Below are 25,902 nucleotides of genomic sequence, written 5' to 3' on the forward strand. Positions count from 1 at the left end.
ACAAACAAAAGAAGGCAGTATCTCCCGAAGAGTATAATAGACAACGCTGTCTCATAGAAGTACATACAAACGGAAGTTGAGTGGGATATTCTAGATGGCGCTGTATTGCTACTCTCCGATTTGTTGCTGCTCTCGGCACAGCTGTGCCTGGGTACGAGTAGAACAAGTGCCCCTCTCAGTCTCCTGGATAGTCGGGGTACGTGGCAGATCGTTGGAGGGGCATGGACAAAACAGAGCAATGGGCGCGTTGAAGACGCTTGCGCTAGGCTTCTTTGGCTCACATCTCGTCATTACCCATGCGCCTTCTGCATTCTCGAATGCGGTCGGATGCACGGAGAGACGGACACGCGAACGAATGGACGGAGGGACGCTTCACCCCACTCATCATCATTCACTTCGTGGATATGCTGTGATTTTTTTTTTGATGTCCACGAATCCTGCTAAAACAACCTGCAGTACGTATTTCTGAGCACTCTTGGGTGCATCATACTGTTAGTCAGGAGCATCCTTGGGTGCATTGTAATGTCTGGTTGCGTGACCATCAGGTTGCTTTGACACGAGCCTGATATTTTCTAAATTGTTCAAGACGTCGAAGTGACTTGAACTGAGGCACTCTATAATAACACTCCACACAACAGTAAGAAGTGATTTGATTTATTACTTTGTATAAAACCATATAATCTATGGTTCAATTGTGACACGCTTGCACGCCTCTTTGTCCAGTCCAGTTGCCGCCCTTGTAGAGAGTGCACAAGAAAACAGATCTGTAGAAATGAAAATAATTAAATGATGGAGAGTCCGCGTTCCCCACAACGTTGGTTTCATCATGTACACTATACAAAACACAAAAAAAACGCACTTGCTTTGGCAATGATGTCGTAGTGTCGCTGGTAGGCAGTCGCTCCTTCTGCGCACCATACTAAAAACTGGGTATACATACAAGCTCCCTGATCTCAGATGTGTCGACACGCCACTTACAGTTAGTAAGACACAGAAAGCTGATGATTCACTCCATAATGAACATTGTCCTTTTAGACGTTTCATTCTTGAAGAAAAATATAATGTTTTTAAGAAGGAGACGGGGGGGAGCAAAGTAGAAAAATTGCTCTAGAACCAGGCTTCGCAGACAAAGGATAGTGTATGGGTGACTCGCAATAATTGGAACTTGAGTACTTCAATGTTTTGGTTGATTTGAGTACTTTTCAAGCATCTGGCTTCTGATGTGCTATGCTATAGCTTTCTCTAAAACAAGAAATTTGGCTAATAGATCTTCAGGTAAACATTTGCTTAAGCTTGATATTCAAGCTTAAGCAAATTCAAGCTTTGCTGGGAGTACGAGCCACGAGCCAGTAAGCCTTTGCTACCTTTTGATTCCTGCCATTCTAAATTGGTAAAGAGGTCTATTGCCACAACGTGCTTTACTAATGCCTTAAAGAAGTCTTGTCGGCACTTAATTTCAGAGAGCTTCAGTAAACAACTTGAACGCCTTAAGGCAGCAGCTTATCCATCATATCTGTTAATTTCTGTCGCAGAATCTATTATAAAAAAGCTAAAGCATACCCAGGGCCGGCAATCGTTATCGGAGTGCAACAGAAATCATAAGTGTACCGTTGTGCCGTATATGCATGGGATCGCACACAATTTGAAAAAGATAGGGAAGCATGCCAACGTCAGAGTGCTGTTCTCTGCGCCGAAAAAGCTGTTGTCCATATGTGCGCAAGTGAACAAACCCGCAAGAGTGCCGCAGCTCTGCGCAGTAAATCATAAATTTAGTTACATACTTTGCGCGGAAAATGTAGTTTATTCGATCCCGCTGTCATGTGGAAGAATATACGTGGGCCAAACAGGAAGGTGCGTAAACACAAGATTGAAGGAGCACGAGTACAACGTGAAGAACACTATTAGCGGCCACCTTGGCATCCATTGTAGGGATTGTGGGTGCATACCGCAGTTTCGCGACACTAAAGTCCTAGCCAGGCACAAAGAAAGGAAAACTAGGGAGATAATGGAAGCGGCTGAAATTGCACGTCTGAAAGATCAATGTGTAAGTAGGGCATCTGTAACCCTCTCTCAAAAAGAGATGGACTTCTTATCTGTAAGATGAACACGTGTGCGGTGAGACAGTGGCGACACGGTGATGGTGACGTTTGTGCGACTTTTTTGATTTTGTGGTGGACACGTGTTATTTGCCTGCCATGATATATATTTGTTCGCATTTCCTAATAAAGATCAGTTGTAAGTCAGCGCTCTGTCCTGTCTCTTCCTTTCTTCCTGCCGTTGTTTGCGCTGTGTTTTTTAATCATGTATTTGAACCAACTCGCCCAAGCTTTAACCTTAGCAAGTTTCATTTCTAGTACACAGGGCTCTTTTAACTGTTCCTATGTGGATCCTTACGTCCTCATCACCCTCTTTGCCGTCTCTGTCTGCCGAGCACGCACCCTGTCGTTTTATCTAAAGAAGAAGTGGCTGCCGCCAGAAGTGTTGGGGCTTTTTGGTGGCTTCTTTCCATCGCAAGGACATGGAACAAGAATGTGCAAAATTTTACGAGCAGAGTGGAATAGGCAGGCAAGGTTCTACAAGGATTGCTTGTTCCTGCGCCTTCATGGCCCAAGTGTACTACCTCGACCAATTAGGAAATGGAGAGAATTCAGGAGCCTGGCGGATTCAACAGCTGAGTTTATGTGGATGCAAACTTTAGCTGAACTTCGTGCTTCTGCACCTAAGGTTACAAGGGCAAACGTCGACGGCGTCAAGACCCTCGGGGATGTGTCTCTTCCGGACGGCATTCGCAAAGTTCTGAACAAAGGACCAAAGTTCGCCATACAACCTGTAAAGACTGCGCCTGAACTGCTAACCTTGGTGAGGCAAGTGTCGGAACTGGCTCCAGAGGCGGACGCTGACAGGTGCGTGTCTGAAGGTGTTGATGTATTGGTGAAGTGCGGACAGTGGGAGAATGACATTCGAGTTCGGCAGACGGTGTCCTTCCTGAGAACTAACGCTTTGGCTTTGTTACCGTCCGATAAAGAAGGTGGCTTCCTAGTTTTAAAGGAGTGCACATTTATATCAAAAGCTGAGGAAGCGATATCTTCAGCTTTCACCTTAAAGGAAAATGTTTCCCTTCAGCAGGTTAAGTCAAAAGCCAAGAAGCTATGTAAAAAACTAAATCTTGAGAGCTTGGTGAAATCGATTGACAAAAGCAAAGGTGGGAGCTTGCATATATTTTTCACTGCAAAAACCCATAAAGTGGACACGCCATTAAGGGTAATAGTATCGGAAAATGGTACGTGGCAGAAATGCTTGTCTTCGTTTCTGCAAGAAAAGTTAAGGAAATTGGAAGTAAATGACCCCTTTATTGTGCGAAATTCTGACGATGTGATTGCGTTTTTAGATACCTGTAACGACAAAAGCTACATGGCATGCTCATTTGACGTAAAGGACCTTTACTATTCCTTGCCTCATAGTCGACTTATGCTGTGTATTGAAGAGTGTATAGATAAGCATGGTGCAACCGCCTTTCAGAACGACACAGGGTTAGCGGTTGGCAGTTTTTTAGAGCTTTTAACCATGTACCTTAATTCGACTTTTGCAACATGGAATGACAGGGTTTACATCCAGACAAATGGGGTCTGCATTGGATCTAGCATAGCTCCGATATTAAGTGATCTTTTCCTAGCGCAACTAGATAGGCAAGTGCACGACCACATGAATGTTTCAAGGCTGGCCAAGGTCTTCCGCTACGTAGATGATTTCTTAGTTATTTTTCAGACGGACGAATCAGGCCTACCACCACTAATGTTAGAAGTGCTAAGTGAATTTCGAAAGCATTTCCAGCCACTTGTTTTAACGCATGAGTTACCAGTGGGGCAGGTCATTAGGTTTCTTGATCTAAAGCTTAAATTTGAAACAGATCACATTTGCTGGGAGTACGAGCCACGAGCCAGTAAGCCTTTGCTACCTTTTGATTCCTGCCATTCTAAATTGGTAAAGAGGTCTATTGCCACAACGTGCTTTACTAATGCCTTAAAGAAGTCTTGTCGGCACTTAATTTCAGAGAGCTTCAGTAAACAACTTGAACGCCTTAAGGCAGCAGCTTATCCATCATATCTGTTAATTTCTGTCGCAGAATCTATTATAAAAAAGCTAAAGCATACCCAGGGCCGGCAATCGTTATCGGAGTGCAACAGAAATCATAAGTGTACCGTTGTGCCGTATATGCATGGGATCGCACACAATTTGAAAAAGATAGGGAAGCATGCCAACGTCAGAGTGCTGTTCTCTGCGCCGAAAAAGCTGTTGTCCATATGTGCGCAAGTGAACAAACCCGCAAGAGTGCCGCAGCTCTGCGCAGTAAATCATAAATTTAGTTACATACTTTGCGCGGAAAATGTAGTTTATTCGATCCCGCTGTCATGTGGAAGAATATACGTGGGCCAAACAGGAAGGTGCGTAAACACAAGATTGAAGGAGCACGAGTACAACGTGAAGAACACTATTAGCGGCCACCTTGGCATCCATTGTAGGGATTGTGGGTGCATACCGCAGTTTCGCGACACTAAAGTCCTAGCCAGGCACAAAGAAAGGAAAACTAGGGAGATAATGGAAGCGGCTGAAATTGCACGTCTGAAAGATCAATGTGTAAGTAGGGCATCTGTAACCCTCTCTCAAAAAGAGATGGACTTCTTATCTGTAAGATGAACACGTGTGCGGTGAGACAGTGGCGACACGGTGATGGTGACGTTTGTGCGACTTTTTTGATTTTGTGGTGGACACGTGTTATTTGCCTGCCATGATATATATTTGTTCGCATTTCCTAATAAAGATCAGTTGTAAGTCAGCGCTCTGTCCTGTCTCTTCCTTTCTTCCTGCCGTTGTTTGCGCTGTGTTTTTTAATCAGTTATAGTTCCCTGTAGCAACTGAGCTTGTAACAACGCTCTTGGAGCGGTGGTTACCAAGAACAGTCGCTGGCGTTTTTTTTTTTTTTTTTGGCACCACAGGTTTCATTTCTTAATCCAGTTTTCAATCATCAATGTTTGTGATGTTCCATTACGAAGAACATAACTGTTTGGTGTCATGCTTCGAGGCCTTCTTACCACTTTCACCTTTTTACGCAGATGTTGTGTGCTATAAGCACATCATCCAGTACGTAGGGTGTGGTCATCTTATGTGTATCCTCAAAACCCTGGTACAGCACCTTCCTTATCAAAGGAAGGTGAGCCAAGGTTTTACTGCCAAAGTTTAACCTTGGCAACTGTCAAATGTTGAGGCAGAAAACTTCTATGCAATGCCTCGGTAGCTGTGTTTTTTTGCTTTTGCTGCTGTGTTAGTGATCAGGATGTAAAATGGATGTAAAAATGCTTTTTCAACTATTTTGTTTCGCATTTTATCAATGGTCTGAGCCACAGTCCATTCTCTTTATCGCCAAAATTGACCAACTATGAATGGTCGATGGTGAGAAAACAAGAACCGTATAGAACAAAAAGAGATGATATATTATACCTACCGGGTTCCTAGCACGAATACGTGTGACACTTTGAACTATTGCTTAGTGTATGACCTGTGACTGCAAACTTCCCGGCTTTCCTTTATCTAGCCTTGTCACTTAGAAGAGCAGCCTATGAACATTCACAGATGATGCGCTTTTCTCAGTAGTGCCACACCTAACTTCTCATAGGCTCTATATAGAATGAGAAAGCTATTATTGTCTAGCTCTCAAACATTGTAGGCTGGCAATGGGACGCATAAGGCATGTGGTTAGACAATTCACTGAAACACCTAGCAATGTCTAAGAAAGCGGGAAGTGAATGCGATTTGTTCAGCGACACTTGGAAAGTATTACATAAGGCAGTGTGGGTGTATCTATGACGCAGCTCATGATGGGCACTTAAGCTGCATCTCGTCACCTCAATGTGTTGGTCACGTTTGTCTATACCTATCATAAATGCCAAGCTTTGTGTAAAGCTGTACTTTCTCAAAGCAGTGTAATGTTACAGCTGTTCACGTTTTAAATAGGCTCTCCAATGCCTCAAATGGGAGCTGTTAAGCCTTGCTACACATAACATTTGCCATTGCAAATGTGGTCCCTCTTGGCAAGTGCAGCAGATGATGTGCCTGTAATACTTGGCTACTTGTGTGCAACCATGCTACACATTTAAGTCTTGTTTTCTTTTGAATTGACGTACAATTGTTCTCTAGTGCTCTGTTCGAACAGATTTACCAAAGTGAACTTTCATCTTCAGTGTAAAACCATAAATAAAAAAAAGAATAGTCTCGCCCACGACCTTGACTTAAACTCTAATATGCTGCAGGAGGGTAATGCAAGGCCTATTTCAATTATTGTTAATCTTAAATTTTTCCAGTAGGTCTCGGACAGCATTCAACTTTAACCTTGTAGCATTCGTATAGTTAAAAGGTGAAAGACTATTTGCATGCATCTCTACATGTCTTTTGTCCTTTTGCAGCACATATTATTGGCCTGTGTGCTTTTCCCATAGAAAAACTGGGACTTGGTGATCAAATGCGCAGCTCACCACAACAGGCAACACTCTTATGCTCTGTGGGGATATTTTACAAATGCTAAATCTGTGTTGTCTGTTGCTTTGTAATAAGAAGTTATGTTCTTCACCTCAGAAGTAAGCGTGAAAACGTTTAGCGGCACTCTTAAACTCTTTGTCTGTACAGGTGTGCATATTTCCCGCTCAATGCAGCACTTTGTTCAGAGGTGTGATTACTTACAATGACCTAACACACACACACACCCAGGAGCAGTAAAACTCGGCAGGAATCTTCAGTACAAGTACCCTGCACATGTAGACATGTGGGACACAAGCAATTCACATAATCTTCATCTGCAAAACACATGACACGAGAATGTAACCAAAGGCTGACACATGACGTAGGCTGAATACCCGCACGTTGCTCTTGAATTTCATGGTGTGTTGTTCGCGTATTTAATGCTGCAATGAAGACAAATGCTCACACGAGGCTACCACAGAACCAACACAAAGCCAATACATTCGGTGTTGAAGTAGCACTTTGCAATAAAAAAATGAGCAAGTTCTTTATTTATTTCATTACGAATAAACCCACCAAGTCATCAGGAGGCCATAACTGATTCTCGGCCGTAGCTAACTAAAAGCAGAGGTTGCACTGGTGACCACTGCAGCCCTATTTGAAGGACATGCTAGAAAATAATTAAAAGCTGAGGACAATGCAGTGGTAGAGCAATGAGAACTAAAAAGCCCTGAATGCCATTTTAAGATGTCCAATTATTGCAAAAAAAATGTTTCAGTGTGTAAAGCAGTACCATGCTCTATCCTTGCGTATCTCCATAGCATCAACAGAAAATTGCTTAATAAGCTTGGCTTTGCACTGGCTGTGATAGACTCGTACCACTGAATGAATGAAAGCAAGAAATACAGACACATACATGACACTCGGACCCATGCATGCACACACACACACATACACACACTCGTGCCTCATGAAATAATGCAATTCTTGTCTGCAGCATTTTTCTTCTCAGCTGAGCGAGTCCTGGTGCGCTGCTTGGCCACCGCGAGGGCATCACTGCTTACATACGATATGCGCACGCCACCGTAGGCTCTCCTCTGGGGCAGTTCATAGGGGAAGTCATCCGAACTCGAGCTGGAGCATGTGCTACAGACGTCGTCATATTCCAGTGGCAGCTCAGCGGGAGCCCTCCGGCTACATTGCGGTCGATCCCTCCGGGAGGACACCGCTCCCTCTGACGCACTGCGCGCCCTGGCTGCTGCTGCATCCTTGCTTCGCCTCGACCTTTGCGACTTGGGCTGCGAGTGAACCGTGATTCTCGACGACGTCGATGCCACGTCTTGCTCATCCTCGTACCCACCCTCGCTGGAGCTCGAGTCGTCGCGCCGGTGTCGCCGGGATCGCCTCGACGAACGCGAGCTTCCACGGCGGCCACTGCTACAAGCGGCGTCGGTGTCGCTCTCTGCCTGACCTAGGCTAGGGTCAAAGTGTACTGACAGCATCTTTGGCGTCGTCGGATGTGACGAAGGTGCGCTGCCTGCAGTTGCGCCCGGAGATTCTGGAGAGTAGTACGTGCTGCCATCATCTTCGTCCCGCGCACCATAGGAGGAAGACTGCTGCTGTTGCTCGATGTGATGCTGACTGCTACTGTACGCTGCGTGGCCTACGGAAAGGTCCGGCATAGAGAAGTGGGAACCCGAAAGGCGGTGGTGGTGGTGGCTGCTGGTTTTGCTGAATGGTCCGTTTTGGATCTCCTCGACCACTTCCACGAAGACCTCGGAACTGGCCAGCAGGGCCCCGAGCCTGAGGTCGGACACGTTGAGTGGTTCGCGTCGACGACCGCAAGTAGGCGTGAGCAGAGCGTCACCGGGAGAAGACGATGTGGCAGCTGCAGTGCCCTGAGGGCGACACGCAACTTGCCGCTCAGGCAGGGCCTGCTGCGGCTGGCACCGCGGGCTTTCACCTTGACCGAGGATGCCACGAACCATCTGCGTCGGGGATGGCATCGGCGACATGGGTGTGATTCCAGGCGGGAACCGTGCACACTGGCTCGCAGAATGACCTGCCCCGTGGGAACCTGCGAGGGATGGACTTGTCCCCTGAAATCGCTGCCTCATCCTAGGGCTGTCTGGAGATTGCGACATGGAATGAGAGAGCACAGTCTTCTGGCGTGCGCCGTAAATAGATGGCGAAGCGGAAACACTTCCTCGCGAAGAGGACGCCATGGAGAGGTTTCTTCCAACATTGGGTGATAGCAGTGGCTTGGGAGGCGTCGCCGGCACTCCGAGACTGTACGGCGGGCCCGGTGAGCGGTGGCCTGACGTCTGAAGTGCGGGGGACGCCACCGGAGACAAGAGCCTCCTGACGTTCCCAGGAGAGTTGGGCGAAGGGAAGCCGGGGTTTCGTGCCGCCGTAAGGGACGGCGACGCCGGGAAGTGTTTCATGCGTCCTAGAGGCGACTCGGACACCAAGCTTGCCGACTTCTTCAGTATGCCCGCCGATGGTGGGATGGTAGGCAGGCCGCTGATACCTTTCAGGCTTTCTGCTGGTGAACACGGTCGCGGCTTGGGCGGTGTTTGTGGCTGGGAACTGTGGTGAGAGCCCTGAGATTCGGGCGTGCCGGAACGGGTTGCAGAATGCGGCGAGTCGGAGCGAACTGTTGCCGTGGTGTCCGAGTGTCCCTGAGAGGAGGCCGAGTCGGAGTACCTCTGGAAGCTCGTCGGGTCGGTGACGTAGGAGAGGTCCCCTTCGTCTTCGCGAGGCGGACCCGAGGTCGGGAGAGGAGGCGGCGGCGGACACTCCTCCACCAGATCGTCGAGCTCAAGTGGCGACGACTGCTTCGACTGCTTCCTCAGGAGCAGTGGGCTCTGCCGGATCGTGCTATGTCGGCTCGGAGAGTTCGAAGCAGTCGTGGTCGGGGCGCTCGTTTGTACTAGGTCCTTGCTCGAGGATGGTGAGCACGGCGAGTTGTTGGCCCTCTGAGAAGACGACTTGGAATCGCCTGGAGAGAAGACAAAGAAGTTGAGCGTTACGTTGGGAAGGAACATGGCCTGCGAAAGGAATGCGAACTCGCTTAATGTGAAAGAGCAGTAATGCCGTAAATAATAATTGTTGACGTTTAATGTCTCAGAAGTACAATGTCAATATCAGAAATGCCATAGTGAAGGAATTGGGCCATTTATATCACCTGGGGTTTGTTAACGTGCAACTACAGGGGCTTCAAGCGTTCGTCGGCCATCGCAGGTGGGATTCGATTCCGCGCTCTGCGGAGAGCAGTCGAGCATCATAACCACTAGACAACTGTGGTGGGTTAATGGCGTATATTCATAGCCAATAATAAATGAGTCATTGCTGGATAAAGGTTTGGTCAGTTATGTGCAATGTTCTTTTTGTTAGTAGACTACATGTCCTGAACAAACTGCTGCAAGTTATTTTAACCAGGAATGTTAGCAGCCCGAGGAAGGCTTCACCTTCATCTCTTACACCTTTGTCGTAATGGGGATGGGGGGGAAAAGAGGGGGTTACGGGCTTGTACCTCTGTAAGCAGCACTTATGCTATACGACGTCTGCGATTAAGTAAGTAAGGTACACGGTTAGAGAATAGGTGGCAGAAGAGTATACACATAGTAAAAAAATAAACAGTGAGAAAAATACGGTCATTCAGTTGTAAGGGACAGAGAGCTGGGCTGAGAAGTCACGTTTTTCTTATGGTAAAGCCGATTAATCAAAGTAGAGAAGGTATTAAGCCAATATTTATTTTTTGCCTTTGTTGTTGCTGTTGCTGCCAAGCCTGGAGGCACATACATCACGGGCCTGTTATAAAGGGGACACTCATAGCGTCTATACGAAATTCGGTGAAACGCACCCTTGCTGCACTGGAGGGAGCAGTAGATGAGCCCTTTGCGGGGCAAGAACGGCCGGCCCAGGAGCGACTGGCGGCAGGTGGCGCAGCGGAAGCAGGCCTCGGTGGCGTGCCAGTGCTGTCCCTCGTGTGACATCTGGCCCTGGTCGACGCCCACGGGCTCGCCGCACGTGTCGCAGAACTCAGCGAACATGGCGTCGAAGCAGCGCAGACAGTAAGGTCTACCGTCGCGCATGATGTAACGCTGGCCGCCCAGCTGACGGTCACACTCAAAGCAGCAGAAGTGGCGCATGTGCCACGCCTGGCCTTCCGCCTCCGTGCACTCGTCCGCAAAAATTATCTGCATCCCAGCGAAGAGAGGGTCATCATTGGCACCTCTGGAATCCTTCAAGCTAACGGCACTTGTGTCACAAACAACAGTACGACAGCAGTAAAGAATATATACTTGGCTATAGCATTCAGGCAAATAGCATGAAATCGCAGGTCGCTGAACCGGGCGTATATTTGAAACGCCTCATGTTCTTTGTTTCGTTAGGATAAGCGAGTGTTTTCTGGAATGAAGGTTAGAGATACCACCATGACAAAGTCGCAGAATTTACAAAAAAGGCACAATGTGAGGGAAGTGGTGTATGTGGCAAATATCTCGGCGGGCTCTCCAGAATCACCTACCTGCACTGAACTTCCAAAATAACCACCAGTCAAAGCAGGCGTAGCCGCAACAACAGTCTGTATGTGGCAAAGCCAACCCTTTGAAGTAACGGGTGCGATGAATACGTTGTATATGCAGCAAAAAAAAAAAAAAAACATTGAAAAATCTGCAGATACAAAAATTTTGAAGATTTAGTTTTGCCAAGACACTGCGTAATATGTTCAATATACATCAGCATCTAATGAGTGCCATCCTATCTACCAACGTTCCAATGTTTCAACGTCGTGCTTGTAGGCAGCATCGTTCTCGACTTCCAAGATAAGTCTAGGGAACGCCTCTAGGCCAATAGTGTTAGCATAGATAACCAACCCTTTATTTTTGCCATTATAAATGTAGTTCCTCGTGGCTAGTGCAGGAGATGATGTTCCCGTAATACTTAACTACTTGTGTGCAACCATGCTGCAGTTTAGGTGTTGTTTTCTTATGAACTGACCTACATTTGCATTCTAGTGTCCGATTCGAACACATGTGCCAAAGCGAACTTTTATCTTCAGCGCCACATCACCAATAAAAAAATTGCCCCCACCTCCCCGAAGAGAATCGTGAGGAAATGCGAATGCATTTCTTGCGCCGAGAGTACACGGCGCAGTAGTTTTAATGGCGTAAAGTGTTGACGAGACGAGTGTTTGTACCGTAACCATTTGTTTACACATTCATCAGCCAGAAAACGGTCGAGAGTGAGGCGCGCCCTTCACTCCATTTGTATATACTGTTGTGCCGCGGCCTTACCAGCTCTACCGGGATTCGTCGTCCTGTGTGGAGCGACATTCCAAGGCAGTTTCATCTACAGTGGTGGTGTGGCGAGTCTGCTAGGCTTGCGGACCTAAAACCCTTTAGACACACCTGACTACCTGAAGGGACTATTACAGCCTGACCTGCCGCCTCCTCTGCGTTGTACATCGGAGAATGGGCCTTGCATCTGGACTTGTCCTGCGAGAATGCTTTCCACTTTCCTGGGCCAGCGACGTGCCTTGATGTATTGTGTTTGGAGCCTGCGAGGAGCTAGCAGCGTCGGATGAGTCAACCTGTAATCTTGCTTACCGGGGGAGTCTACCCGAGGAGTTCTAGGTCATTGAACTGAGCCAGTGGTGCCGTACTGCTCCTCCCTGTGCAACCAAATGTGCAAGCCCTCGCACTTTCCTAGAAGGAGGTCTGGCTGCCTGCTCGGGGGAGGAGTTAAAGAGGACAATCCTATTGGAGGGACCTGAACTCAATTGTGTTCCCCCACAAGGAATCTTGGGAAGACGGAATGTATAAAATGCGAGCACAGAGACGCTCAGGGGTGCTTCATCTGTTTCATGATGTACGTTACTCTAAACATGTAAATACTGTACATAAACGCTTCTTTTCACCTACTCCAGCTCCTCGACCCGACTTCTCCTGAGATTCGGATGGCTTCAGCCAGGACCATGCTGCTACCCAAAGTCACTGTAGTCACGGACGTGGCGGCATGTTCCGACACTTCATTCCTAACAATACCTACCAGCAAGCGCAAGGGAGAATAGGGTGCAGGGAGGAGAGAGAGCGAACGGCGAGAGGAGTGGCGAAGCACTGTACCTACACTCTCTCCATTTTCTCCATGCTATGCGAGCACCCTCACATGCTAGAGCGCGGTCCTCCTTTCCACTTACTCTCCGCTACTCTGCCCACACCACCTGCTCCGGTTGCTAGGGGCGACGATAAGCGCACGCGCCAGCAGCTGTTGCTATGGGAGAGGGAGTGAGAGCGGAGAGATAACACCTGCCGGCGCGCAGACACCGACAGATGCCTGACATGTCCCGACTAAGAAATGCATTCGCATTAAAAAAATAGTCTTATTCTCGACCTTGACGAAAACTTTAATATGCTGGAGATGGGCATATCTAGTCCTATTTTAATTATTTTTCATATTATTTATTTAGTAGGACTCGGACAGCAAGCTTTAACTTTAACCTCGTAGCATACATTGAGTTCAAAGGTGAAATACCATTTGCATCTCTACATGTGTCTTGTCCTTGTTCAGCACATAGTATTGACATGCGGCCTTTCCCACAGGAAAACTGGCATTTGATGATCGCATGCGCAGCTCCCCACAACACGCTACACTGTTACGCTCCATGGGGATAGTTTACTAATGCATAAATCTGTGTTGTCCGTTGCTTTGTAGCAAAAAGTAACATTGTTAAGGACGCCTTGTGCGGAGGCGGCAGGTGCGAGCAAGCACATAGTGTTACCTCATCGCAGGCGGTGCAGCGCGGCTTCAGACTCTCGGCGTGGTGTCGGCCGCAGTAGAGCTTTCCCTCCCGGTAGAAGTAGATGAGGTCGACGAGCAGCTCACCGCAGGTGTGGCACGTGAAGCAGCCCGGGTGCCAGCCGCAGTCGGGGCCCGCGCGGGACGCCAGCACGCACATGTCACCCGCCGACAAGGGCTCCTCGCACTGTACGCAATTAAAGAGACGGAGAACATGAGCGACATTTGTCTGCGAATATCTTACAGCGAAAGCCTTAGATGGGGGCGCCTTACCGAACGCGATAACTTACAGCAGTTTTCCTCACACTGCACACAATTAAAGAGACGGAGGATATGAGTGACATTTGTCTGCGAATATCTTACAGCGAAAGCCTTAGATGGGGGCGCCTTACCAAACGCGATAACTTACAGCAGGTTTCCTCACACTGCACACAATTAAAGAGACGGAGGACAAGAGTGACATTTGTCTGCGAATATCTTAAAGCGAAAGCCTTAGATAGGGGTGCCTTACCAAATGCGATAACTTACAGCAGGTTTTCTGCGTCGTCAACAGCAGTGATGCCAGAAGTCATCATCACGCGATGACATCACCACATGAGGTCACGATGACGTCACAAATGGCAAACATATGTGACATCACGACTTCACATTTTGACGTCATCACATGCCATCGCCACTTCGTCAAAGGAAGACCGATATCACGGAGACTGTGCAAAATCAGGTCAGGTGCGGAAAGCTCGCGATCTTGGAGGCAGTGCAAGAGCACGTTAAAAGGAGGAGAGGTTGAGAAGAAAAAAAAAAAAGCCGCTATTTGTGCAGCACTAGTTGGGGGCACGGCTCAGCACCTCCACGCTAAGCGCACAAAAGTTTCGGAAGGAAGGAGGGAGAGAGGGAGGATCAACACATCAAATTAGCAAAAAAAAAAAAAACACAGAAGATGGATTTTGCCTTCGAGGCATCCCTGGCGAATTAATAAGGTTTTCAGTAAGGTGTTTGGGGTACAGGTCAATTGCTGGTGAAATAGGTTGTATGAATGCTCTTGCAAATCGTATTTGTGTCCGTCTCGCACAGATCGAGCTGGCGTTCGGCTTGCGATAAGCAAGTGTTTGCACTGATTCGTGATTCGCAGGTCTCAAGCCCTCTGTGCGTGATCTCTCGCACTTGCACTGACTCGTGAAGCGTATGTCTTGTCTGAAACATTTATCTCTGCCATGTCAAATGTGTACCTCTACGATGTTGGCGCAACTTGCGCCGTACTTGTAACAATAACCTACTCTCTGTTTTGTAATGAATGGCCCGTGTTATCTCCTGTGAAGAAAGCCTCTAGCACGTCTTATGCCTGACACACGCAGAATAATAAAAAAGAAAAGAGAACAAGTTAATGCTTCCCTGGTAGAGCTCGATCATTTGAATTGAAGACCTTTTATCGGATAAATATAAGGAATAATGAAGGATTAATGCCATTGATGTGTTTTGCATAGTGACAGCGGAACATGCACGAACAACGCGAAGGCGGAAACACTTTATTGCTTACTAACTCAACTTTAATGCTTTCCGCAATGACCGGCGGCCACTTGTCACTAAGATGGATTCCATACAAACAAGGTGACGTGGTTAAAAGCCTTCAATTAAGTGTTAAAGTTACGCGCGTTATCATAGAAGGTAACTCGTCCTTCAATAGTGGGGCAAATATATGATAAACGTAACTAGTTCCCCGTTTGTAGTCGTTCCATTTGTGCGTGAATTTCGGTGACCCTTACGAAGCAAACACTCCTCAAGCGACCGCCATCGGGCCATTTCCACTCGCGCGCTTCAATCTAGGGCGCATAAAACCTTGAAAGGAGGGCAGGCTCATTCACTTTCGTGCAACGTCCTCACGAAACCGCCGCTTAATAGCCTCTATTTGCAAATCTCCAAGGGCAAAGAAGGCATACAGTTTATTTGCCTATCGGCACTGAATAGTGGCCAGATATCGGGTGTTAAAAGAAAACGCGCAACATACGCGTTTTAAGATAGCGAAAACTTGTATACCTCGTTTCGACAACTGTGTGCGATGCAGTGAAGGTTACTGATCTCCTTGGAAAACGAAAAGGCACAAATTGTTAGATATCCGAGGAAGGAAGAGTTCACTTGCCTATGTTAATGTTTTCAAGCCGTTAGGTATGCGAGACGTAGCGAACAGTGCGGATAAGGAGAGAAGATATATGCAAATGTATGACCCTCACCCCAAAGATACTCTGCTGCACCATTGCCTATATATATATTTTTAGCTGTTCCTTAGTCATGGCTCCACTTCGTATAATTAGTGCGGACGGGTATCGAGAAGGCGTCTATATGTCACGAATGTGTTATGGTTATAGTGTACACAAATGGGAGAAAGAAACAAGGGCCTGGCACTATATCTTCGCCACGACCACATCACCACAGCTTTTAAAAAAAAGAAATGACGGCAGATCCACGAGGTGAATAATGATGAGATTGGGCGAAGCTCCTGGAAGTAATACCGTCAAGTTTTCTTCCGTTAATTCGCGCGATAAAAAACACCTGGCGTCTTTCGTTAAGCAGCTGGCGCCTTCTTTTTGTTTTGCTTTAGAAAACATCTGGCGTCTTTCGTTGGTTTATTTCATCAATTAACGACGTTTTGAACAAATTTTTTTATTGTTTAATCACGCACAGGAGAAATCTCACCAGGCACTACTTTGGAGGTAAACAATGGCTGCTACTGGGAATGAGAGACAGCAGAAGTCGGCTTTTAACACTTCTACTTCCACTAAAGTTTCCTACTGGAACATGCCAATGGCTGCTAATGGGGACTGAGAGACAGGAGCATTCGGCTTTTAGTTAACGCGCACGCCGCGAACTTTTTTATTGTTCAACAAAGCACAGGAGAAATTTCCCACCGGCACCACCTTTCAGGTCAAAATGTACCACTGGTTACACACTACGACTACGACTACTAGGGACGAACGGGTGCCGCTTTAAGGAGCTTCGCCCCGAAAAAGAAAGAAAGAAAGAAAGAAGGAAAGAAAGGAATAAAGAAAGAAAAAGAAAGGAAGAAAGAAGACCTAGACAAGACTAAAGCAAACGGACTCCTACCCGTGTTTGCAGAGCGCTTCATGCGTCCTCACCGGCGCCGCACTCAGGCACCCACGCTTGTCCAAGGTGCTGACGCGAAAGTCACGCGTTGAAGGCTAGTAGGCGGGCTTCCACGCGCGCACTCGAACACACGCATTCACAACGCGGCGCGCTAAAGAGCCTGTCTGGGACGGCACAGCGGGTTCTCCCAAAGGTGGCGGCTGCGGCGGAAGAAAGAAATGGAACGAAACCACGCGACACGTGGGCAGTGCACGAGGCGCGTTGCTGCGAAGACGTGTACGGTGGGAGTCCCGGAGAACGGTGCAAGCAGTGCGTGGCATCGAGGTGGCGTCGCGTCGCGTATAGAAAGAGGCGACGCGTCGACGAAGACCCGCAACTATTGGGCGTTCCATACGCGCTCGGTTTGTATTTCGTGCAGCTTCGAGGGTATCGACCGGGCTCACGAGTCGGGTCGCCCCGCTGGTCCCGGCCCGAACAGAATGTTGGCGCGGTGGTTTGCATGACTCACTCACGGTGAGCGGGGAGGCCCGTTCGGGGAGAGCGAGAGAGAGTTCGGGGAGAGCGCGCGGTTCGGACCCGACGCAGAGGGCTGCGGCGCGAGTTTTCTTATTATGCATATTTCATTTCTTTTTTAATTTTTCTTGCGGTACACGCGGACCTGGTCCGACACGCTGCGGATGTCAGTGTTGGCTGGAAGTATGCCGCTTTTACCGCGCGCAGTGATTCAATCAACGTTCTCCAAGTATGGTCGATCTTCCCTTTGCCTGTAACGTTAACGTTAATTGGTCGGTTTACATAACGAGTTTATATGACTGGGTAATACATCTACTTTGAACAATTCTGACAATGCGCGAAACAAGATAAGTGACTATCTGAATGCTGAAACGGTGCAGTTGATGAATTCAGACATAAAGCGTGGCATTTCATGCGCTGATTCATGCATGCGAAGATTAGGGCTGCGCACTATAGGCCTTTTAATGTTGATGTGGCACCGATACACCACCTGTGCTCGAGCCCAAGAACAGATGGGCCGGTATGTGAGTCAGGAAGGGTAACAGGACATACGTTCAATTTGGTATCCTGCCGGAAAAAGTAATAATAAAAGGGTGAAAAAAAGCACTAGTCACACCCATACTTGGAGATGCACATAATTGTCTGCAGGTGTTCGCACAGATTTGTCGACTTCAAGCAGGACAACAACGGGTTTGCTGTTGTTGTTGTTTTTTTAAGTCTCAAAGATGCGCTGTTTACTGTTACAGGGGCCTTGACGGTGGTGCTCGGATTAATTCTCACATGCCGAGGTTCGTAAACGCACAACTAATTAAGTATAAGCACGTGAGCGTTCCTATCGTAGCTTGCCCGTGATGTGAATTACGCACAAAAGAGCTCCAATACGACAGCTTAGATGACGTCAATGCAGCGTAATCACCTACTGCACTGTGATTACGATGTCGCTGGGACCATATTGAGCCCCTGTGCATGATTAACAAGAGAACGAGCATGTTCTGAAAACACTAACGTACTTCACGAAGTTCGCGTCCCACCATGTTGGTGCTACAACGTGGCTGTTCCAGTGACGTCAGCGCAAGTCATTCATAACGATCACCGGGTATCGAACCGACAACCTCTTACCCTAGCAGGAAGCCTAAAGGCCACCGCGCCACGAACGCACTGAGTTCACACACAATCGAATGACTTCTGCTACAGGACGAGAGTTAACCGCGCGCCGTGCGAGGTTTCAACCCAGACTTCATTGTACCTCTCTTTCCCTCCTTCCACTCATCTCGCTAGCGTCACTTCTCCCCCTTGTTACGTTCAACGTCACCCTTTCCTTCAAACCCATCACAGCTGCTCCCACGCACGTGCTCCAGAACTATAACGCAATAAAACGAACAGGATGAATTCGAGGCTTCCGTAACGTATTATGGCAGGCAAGCAGCGACCCCAGGCGTCGGGGTGTGGGGATCGCGATAATGCCAACGCGAGACGCCGGGGTCGTTTCCATGGTGCGGTGGCCGGGCGCTGCGTCGTGCGATATCCAGCGGCGCGATCGTAAAAACGGCGGCGAAGGGGAAGCGACACTCGCACTGAGCACGTGGGAAATGCTCGCTCGGATGCCCCGGGCCACGAACGAAGCCGACCTGCGCTGTCCATTCCATATCAGCGATGGGCATCGAGATTAAACTGCCCTTCGCTGCCCGGTTGGCCCGGGCGAACCATTTTTTTTTGTTGCACTTTGAATGTTTGTATATGGTTTTTGTAAAGTCTTGCCGTTCTCCAATTCTCGACAGTTCGATCTCTCTCTTTTTTTCCCTCTCTCTCTCACGATCCGTGCAAAAGTCGTAAAAGAGCGTTTGTACTTCAGGTAGACGGAGATACTCCGTCGCGAACGATCAAAACTTTAGGAAAAGAAAGAGATGATAAGGCTAAGATGAAACGCGCGAAAAAAAAATAGGATGCATAACAAGAGAGAGAGAGAAGGCTACGTATGCGACGCGCGTAAAGTTACATCGTAGTTGGAATCCTATGTAGAGTACATCGAAGAAAGAGCAAAGGATTGCAAAACAAACTATTATCTCTGAAAAGGAGTAACTGGCGTTTTGGAAAAGCGTTGACCTCTCCTAAACAACATTAGAAAAAAAAAAACACTAATAGGAGATGAAACGCAGAGAGAGAGAGATACGGACATGCTGACATACTGGTTCTTCAGAGTCTTAACGTCCTCCAGCCTGTTGTCGCGAGATACCGAATCTGAGCTCGTGACTTCAAAGTAGATGCTCAGTAGAGAGCAATGTTAGCATGGCCATCATCCGTAGCCATCTCGATATAACCCGTTAGCGTGTTGACGCTTTTAATTCACGTATAAATTGCTGTTAATTGCCCCGAGGCGGGTCCGCTGGCACCGTTGAAATTTCGTTTCTGTTTCCTTCGCCTTGTTTTTTTTTTGTTGTTGTTGTTGGCAGGTTGCTTTTCGAGAGTCCCAACCACGGTTGTAGGAAACACAAGGCATTATTAACAGGTTCAGATATATTCGCATATACCTGAACCTGTGCGTGGCCTAGGTGAGTAGCTTAGTTGCTGAGAAAAAGAGAGAGAGAGAGAGAAAACTTTATTTTAGTGGTCAATAAATAGAATGGTCTTCGGAGCAATGGGACCCAAATTCGAACACCAGCACCCGTAAAAAAAAAAAAAACTTATACACTCTAAAATGCTACAATGTGGTTCCACCACTTCATAAAGGAAGCAGGTGTTCCGTAATGCTTCGGAGTGCTTCATTACATATCAGTTTTTTTTTCTTTCACTGCTCTATAGAGGACGCTACCGTTTCCTTTTTTCGCTTAGTCACCCCGAGGTCCTTAAAATTATATACCTACAGACAGCTTCGTCGTAAAGGCCTACCCTTGAGGCACAATGTCCACATATGCGGACGCAATTCGGAGTTGTCAGTTCTTTGGTCTTTGGTCAGTTGAATTGTCAGTTGAATTGTCAGTTGAATTGAATTGTCAGTTCTTTGGTCGAGAAAGATGCATATCGCACACGATGAATTGAAACACCTGTAGAGTGAGTGTGTCTATAGCTTAACGAGCTGATCACAGCTGAACGCTTTGGTGAAATCACTAGAATCATAGGTGGCCGCGGGGCGGCCGCCTGGTCCCTCAATACCTTGAGGGACCATGCTAGCAGCCTGAAAAAAAAAAGGGGGGGGGGGTTAACAGCTGCCTCATACATCGGCTTATTAGGGAGGGGGGCGCTACGACGAGCCTTCGTTCTCCTCCCCCCACCCCACCCCTGAAGGGGGAACTCCGGGCACGCTTATGACTATAGACTGCTCGGGAGGTCGTTCAACGTGCTGTATTCCAGGGCAGACGCCAAAGGTATATATTTGCCTCTAAAGTAAAAAGAAAATGCACATGCATAACCTAGAGGTGTGATTATTTGTATGCGAAATGGAACAAGGCTGCCTGAAAAGTAAGCAAATGTTTTATTATATGCTGATGAAGACTAGTTGCTGAAACTCACTCGCACACACACACACACACACACACACACACACACACACACACACACACACACACACACACACACACACACACACACACACACATTACTTTCCGTGGAGTGTAACTTTTTAAAATTTATATTTGGCAAAATATGGAAATGTAAGCTACTTTGGAGCCGGATATTCCAACATCATGACAGTAACGTACAAGATAAACACAAAAACACGAAAACTTAAGAATAAAAGAAGAAAAACTAATCAGAGGCACTATGTACATACTATATACACTATAGGGCTTATAACTGATGAGCGTAATATCGAGTGACTTGGAATTGTGTGAACCTGACATATCTATTTATTTATTTATTAAAATATTTCAGGGCCCAAAGGCTCAACTAAATCGGCAGGGAAAACAAGAAATACAATGTGCAGTTAAAAAAGAAAACGGGTTACAAGGCCTCTTGCAAAGCGACTTCCCGTGTTGTCTATATGAGCTTCTTCCTCTGTCATCAGGTTCGTGATTCGGGGATATATACACAGACACAGATAGTTAGAAAGAGAAGGGTAGCTGCCCACTCACGTTCTGGCACACGATGGGCGGCAGGCTGGCCGCGTTGACGGGTAGCTGCCGGACGGATCCCCTGCCGAGGGCCTCGCGCTTGCGCTGGCTCGAGAAGAGGCGCAGTTCGCGGCGTTCCTCCTCGCAGAGGCCGTTGCAGTAGCGCACCTCCGAGTCGTGCGGCGGCAACTGGTGCAGCAGCTGACGGATGCGGTACTTCTCGCCCACGCTGTTCACGTACGGAACCTTGTCCTCCGGCAGGGACGAGAAGTACAGGTGAACCTGGCAGAGTACAGACAAAAACGGCGACTTCGTCAGAAACCAATTGCATCACGGTCTCGCACTCTCCCTCTCTTTTTATTTTTTCCTGAATAACACTGCGCATGTTCATTTCCCCTGGTGGAAAAGTAGCGAACCGCCTCTCGATCTCGGAGGCTTTCGTCCTCGCAATACCATTTGTCCCGGCCCCAACCAAAAAGGCCGAGGGCAGCACAAGAAAATGAGAAAGACTGATTGTATATAGGCAGTTAATGGTGGTGGTGGTTGTGGTGGTTAAGAGGAAAGAGGCGCCTAATTTCTGCTGCCCGGTCAGGAGCACGGCTTAGTGCTTGATGTAATGCTGGTGGTGGTTGTGATTAGAGGAAAGAAAATACACCTAATTTCTGCAGCCCGTTAGGGAGCACGGCGCAGCGTCTGACAGGTACACATGCTCCACACTGGTAGAACCTTTCTCCTCCCTTAATCCCCTTCCGCAAGAATGGGAACCACAGCGCATCTGTCTGGCCTCCGTGTCTTCCATTCTTTCTCACTCACTCCATTTTCGCAAGGGTAAAGAAAAAAAAAAGCTATTTCACCAGCCTTTTCCTTCTTAGTTCGCGTCGAGCAGAACATGAAGCGTAATGAGAGGAGTGGGAGGTCGAGATGACTCAGCTCCGACTCACTGCGTTCGCATGCACTTTGCTTAGAAGGTATGGCGAGTCCGTCCGTCCATCTTACACGAGCGCCGGCGACCTCTTTCCTTGACAAAATTTGAAATTCGTTTCTGGACAAGTTGGTTCATAATCTTAAATATTGCATAATGTGGACACGACACAGAACAGAATTAAGAGCACTAATGCACAGGACAAGCGCTTGTCCTAAACATCAGTGTTTTTTTCTGTCATGCGTAAAATCTGTGCTATCGAGTGATTTCCGGAGCCCTCCACTACGGCGTTTCTCATAATCATATGGTGGTTTTGGGACATTAAACCCCACAAATCAATCAATCATGTGCTATCGAGTGAGGACCCGTTTTCTGACCGACCAGCAAACCCGACTAGATTCGAGTCAGAGTGACCTGATCCGTGTAAACGTAGCTTACATGCTACGTTTACACGGAGTCAGATGGAGTCTGATGAAGCCAGGAGTCTGATGGAGTTAGGTCCCCGTGGAAGGTATATGCCATTCAACTTTATATATTAACTGAGCTTCTCTCTCTCTCCGCCAGGAAATGAAGACGTTAAGAAAGAAACCGTTGAACGTGGAAACATGCAGAGAGCCGTAAAGATATAACGCAAGACGTGGAACACTCATAAGAGTTTAATACCTTGTAGAGGCGTACAACACGCTACGAAACCAAACGAGCGCATACGGGGCATCATGAAGCATCCAGCCGTTTCGACCCTCTCGAGCTGCAAGCCTCAGGGGTGTCATAAAGATGGAAGACGTGACAGCACACTCGACTCGCGAAAAAAAAAAAAAAAAGAGGAGATTGCTTCGACTGTATATTCGCCGCATGCGCCTTCGAACCGGCACAGTCCCCGGATGTGCCACGCAGCGTTTTTAAAATGTGACCGTTAAGAAGTGTGTACGGTACATATCTCGATCAGCAGTGTATTCGAATCTCCGTGCCATGCAGTAACGCTCAGAGAGAATATGAAACGTATTGGCAAGTGTTAAAGCTCTCCTAGAGTGCTTTAATACTCTAGGATTTATATTTCAAACAACTGTAAGTGGGTCATAGGCTATGTATTTACACATAATTACAAATACACTACAGTGTACTTGTTCTACTCGCTCCTAGCGAACAATACAACACACACGAGGTCCACCGACGATTCCTCATAATGCACAGATACAACCACAGTAAAACAAAGCATACGAGAGCGTCCCGAAAGGCATCCGCCTACAGAGAGTTCCGTAATACGGAAACCATCCACAGATGAGGAATAGGCGGGAGGAGGCATGGCTATAGCATGACCAGTCATGCCTCTATACACTTGATATTCTGCCTGTGAGGGGCGGTATAGTTTCTTTCTTTTTTTTTTGCCTCAACTCTTGCAGCTCAGCGAGCTACTCAAGCTCGTAAAGCGTATTCCGACTCCATTGAGACTTATCTTAGAATCACTAATCAGAAATTAAGCGCGAAGAAAATCTTCAGACATTGTCGCCTCTGGCGTGAAGTAATCGCCTCTATCGCTCTGTCGTATAATTAGAGAGGACAGTCGTGACGGGGCGCTTGAATATTCACTGAACCGAATCTTATCACTTGCCTGAAAGAAGTCGTTAACGCAAACCCGCTGGCGATTTCCGATGTGAAATTTATCGATTAGCAAAATTAGCATTTAGCAGTCGCAAGGGTAACATCTCTTCGAATTCACGCGAACGCTCAGTAGTGGTTATAACCAGACGCCTCGAGCTCTGAGGAGCGCGGACGTCATATGAAAACTAGCACGTTGTAGATAACGCATGTAGATATTTGCACCGTCACGCCTGTCGTCTAAAATTACTAACGAGGCAGAAAAGCGATACGTGACGCGTTATTGGGGCACGTCCAATCTCGTTGAACGTGCGCTGGCTACCTGTGCAGCCGATGGAAACGCAAAATATCGGAACTGGTGTACGCGTTCGGATACCGCTGCCGTGCATTGAGTCGTGTTTGCCAGAACACTGAGAGATATATATAGGGGGAAGAGCTGACTGCTATCGAATTGCGCGCACATAACGCCCGACTCTGCGTACTGTCATGTCTGTCACCCAATTGCCATCAATTCACCGGATAGCGATTCTAATCCATGATTCTAAAAGGACAGGATGTGCAAACACGGACCGAAGGAAAAGGTCAGGACACCACAAACGCGCCTGTCTTTTTAGAATGAATAAGCACCAACTACCTTAGCTAGCACTGCTATTCAAGCTATGAATTTCGAATGAGAGGTTAAGTTATCTTTCATAATCGTAAAAATAGCTATTTGTCGTTAACATACGAAGGATTGCACGAGGGGGGGGGGGGGCTCTTTGCAGCGACCCGATCCCCTTTTCTCATAAAATTCATGCATAGGGCGCCCCCCCCCCCCCACCCCACACCCCACACACACACGTGCACACTTATGTTACTCGTGGGGCACAGCTATAGGTTATACGTGCATTCGTAGAGCAGCGGGAACAGTGAAACATAGAAACCACCGTGAGAGCGCAACTAAACGCGACACACAAGAAGAAACAGACGATGACAGGCACCTACTCGTCCAGCAGTAAACTCCTTTGGAGAAAAAGTAGCAGTTTGCACCCTCCCATTTACTACCCAAAAGGAGAGAATGTTTACTTCCCAAAATAATTGCATTCCAAACCGTGTTTACTTTTTTTTATCCTCGAATGATCTATACAACCACGCTCAATATAATTAGCCCAAACTTCTGCCGTTCTCAAAGCGTTGCCTGTATTCCACGGTGGCGCCGCCATGAAGAACAATCAGCGACGTGAACATTCCGTCCCCTGTTGGTATTTCCAACAGCATCACGTTTGCGTTGTTACAGTGTAGTTTTCAAGCACCTTCAACTATGCCACCGTGCTGCAACTAAGATTGAGCGCCACTGCACGTCAATATACTACTAACCTATAGTTAATGGTATACGTCGCACGCTAGGAGTGATTACGGGCAATAAAACATTTAAACGCGTCTCACAAAAAAAAAAACTAAAATGAGTCATGCACGACTTGAATCACTAGAGTCCATGTGTATAGACCGGTACTGAAACCTCGAGAATGTACGGCGCGACACATCTTACTGGCACAGGCGGGGCGTCGGACCAGTCGTATATACGTCGAACAAAATATATCGCCGCCCATGTATCACGTCTACACTCTCGAAGTGCGGTGAACCGCGTGCGTATAAACCGGAAAGTCGTACGAAGCGGACCTGCTTGCTGCGCTCGGACACGCGCAAGAGAAAGCGTCGCGTGGGTCCTCGATGTCGTCCCACTGAAATAGTGCACACATTCTGCACTTAAATACATCGAGATAAGAAAGATGTAAGCAAAAAAAAATAGACGAGGTGTTTATAAGAAGTGGGTTCGCTGCAGGGCTGGGGACGCACTGTATAGCCCCACTCCTAATTTAGTGCGCGCGTTGCGGTGCGTGTACAACCCCTTTGTAGCAGTAAAAGCAGTAAAAGTGCGCCGCTTCGCCGACTCCCTCCTGCAAGGAAGAAAAAATAGATGGAGGACTGCGATTTCTGGACATGGCTGCGGTTTTGTCGAGACACGCGCCCCCAATAGGCGGCGGCCCGCACTATCGAAGAAATATTACGCGTACGGGCCAAAAGAGGGCGCTATCTATAGATGTAAGTGCGTGCGTAACGCTTACTCGCCTCTTTCTTTCTCCGGGGGGGGGGGGGGGTATACAGTTTGCGCACTGTGCTCGGCTATAAGTAGCCCAGCCCCTGCATTTTTTTTCTAGCAGACCAAGAATACTCGCTTGATTAAGGTTATTATTTTCCCCTTTAAATCGCAGAACGACTCTATAATGAGTCAATTTAGAAATATTCTCATCGCCTCCTAAACGAAAACAGTCCATATTAACCTACGGACGGTGATCTGGGGACTCCGTTTTGCGTGTGAAACCATTCATTATATATGAAACTTTCCTTTTTAAGAGTTGTCTTTACTCGCCCCAGAGA

General features: G+C 47.5%; 1 protein-coding gene across 2 annotated transcripts in view; it reads right to left on the bottom strand.

The window, feature by feature from the left end:
- Positions 1–638: 638 nt before the first annotated feature.
- LOC119173870 (uncharacterized) overlaps positions 639–25,902 on the bottom strand; it is a 396,568-nt gene continuing 371,304 nt past the window's right edge. For both annotated transcript variants that reach the window (XM_075895412.1, XM_037424653.2), the window contains 4 exons: positions 20,988–21,248; positions 13,295–13,498; positions 10,376–10,712; positions 639–9,511 (listed from right to left, as the gene is read on the bottom strand). In XM_075895412.1, coding sequence (XP_075751527.1) covers positions 7,479–9,511; positions 10,376–10,712; positions 13,295–13,498; positions 20,988–21,248 — 2,835 coding nt within the window. In that variant the 3' untranslated portion in view covers positions 639–7,478. The remainder of the gene's footprint in view (positions 9,512–10,375; positions 10,713–13,294; positions 13,499–20,987; positions 21,249–25,902) is intronic.

Source organism: Rhipicephalus microplus, chromosome 5 (assembly GCF_043290135.1).
Source record: "Rhipicephalus microplus isolate Deutch F79 chromosome 5, USDA_Rmic, whole genome shotgun sequence".
Taxonomy (NCBI): Eukaryota; Metazoa; Arthropoda; class Arachnida; order Ixodida; family Ixodidae; genus Rhipicephalus; species Rhipicephalus microplus.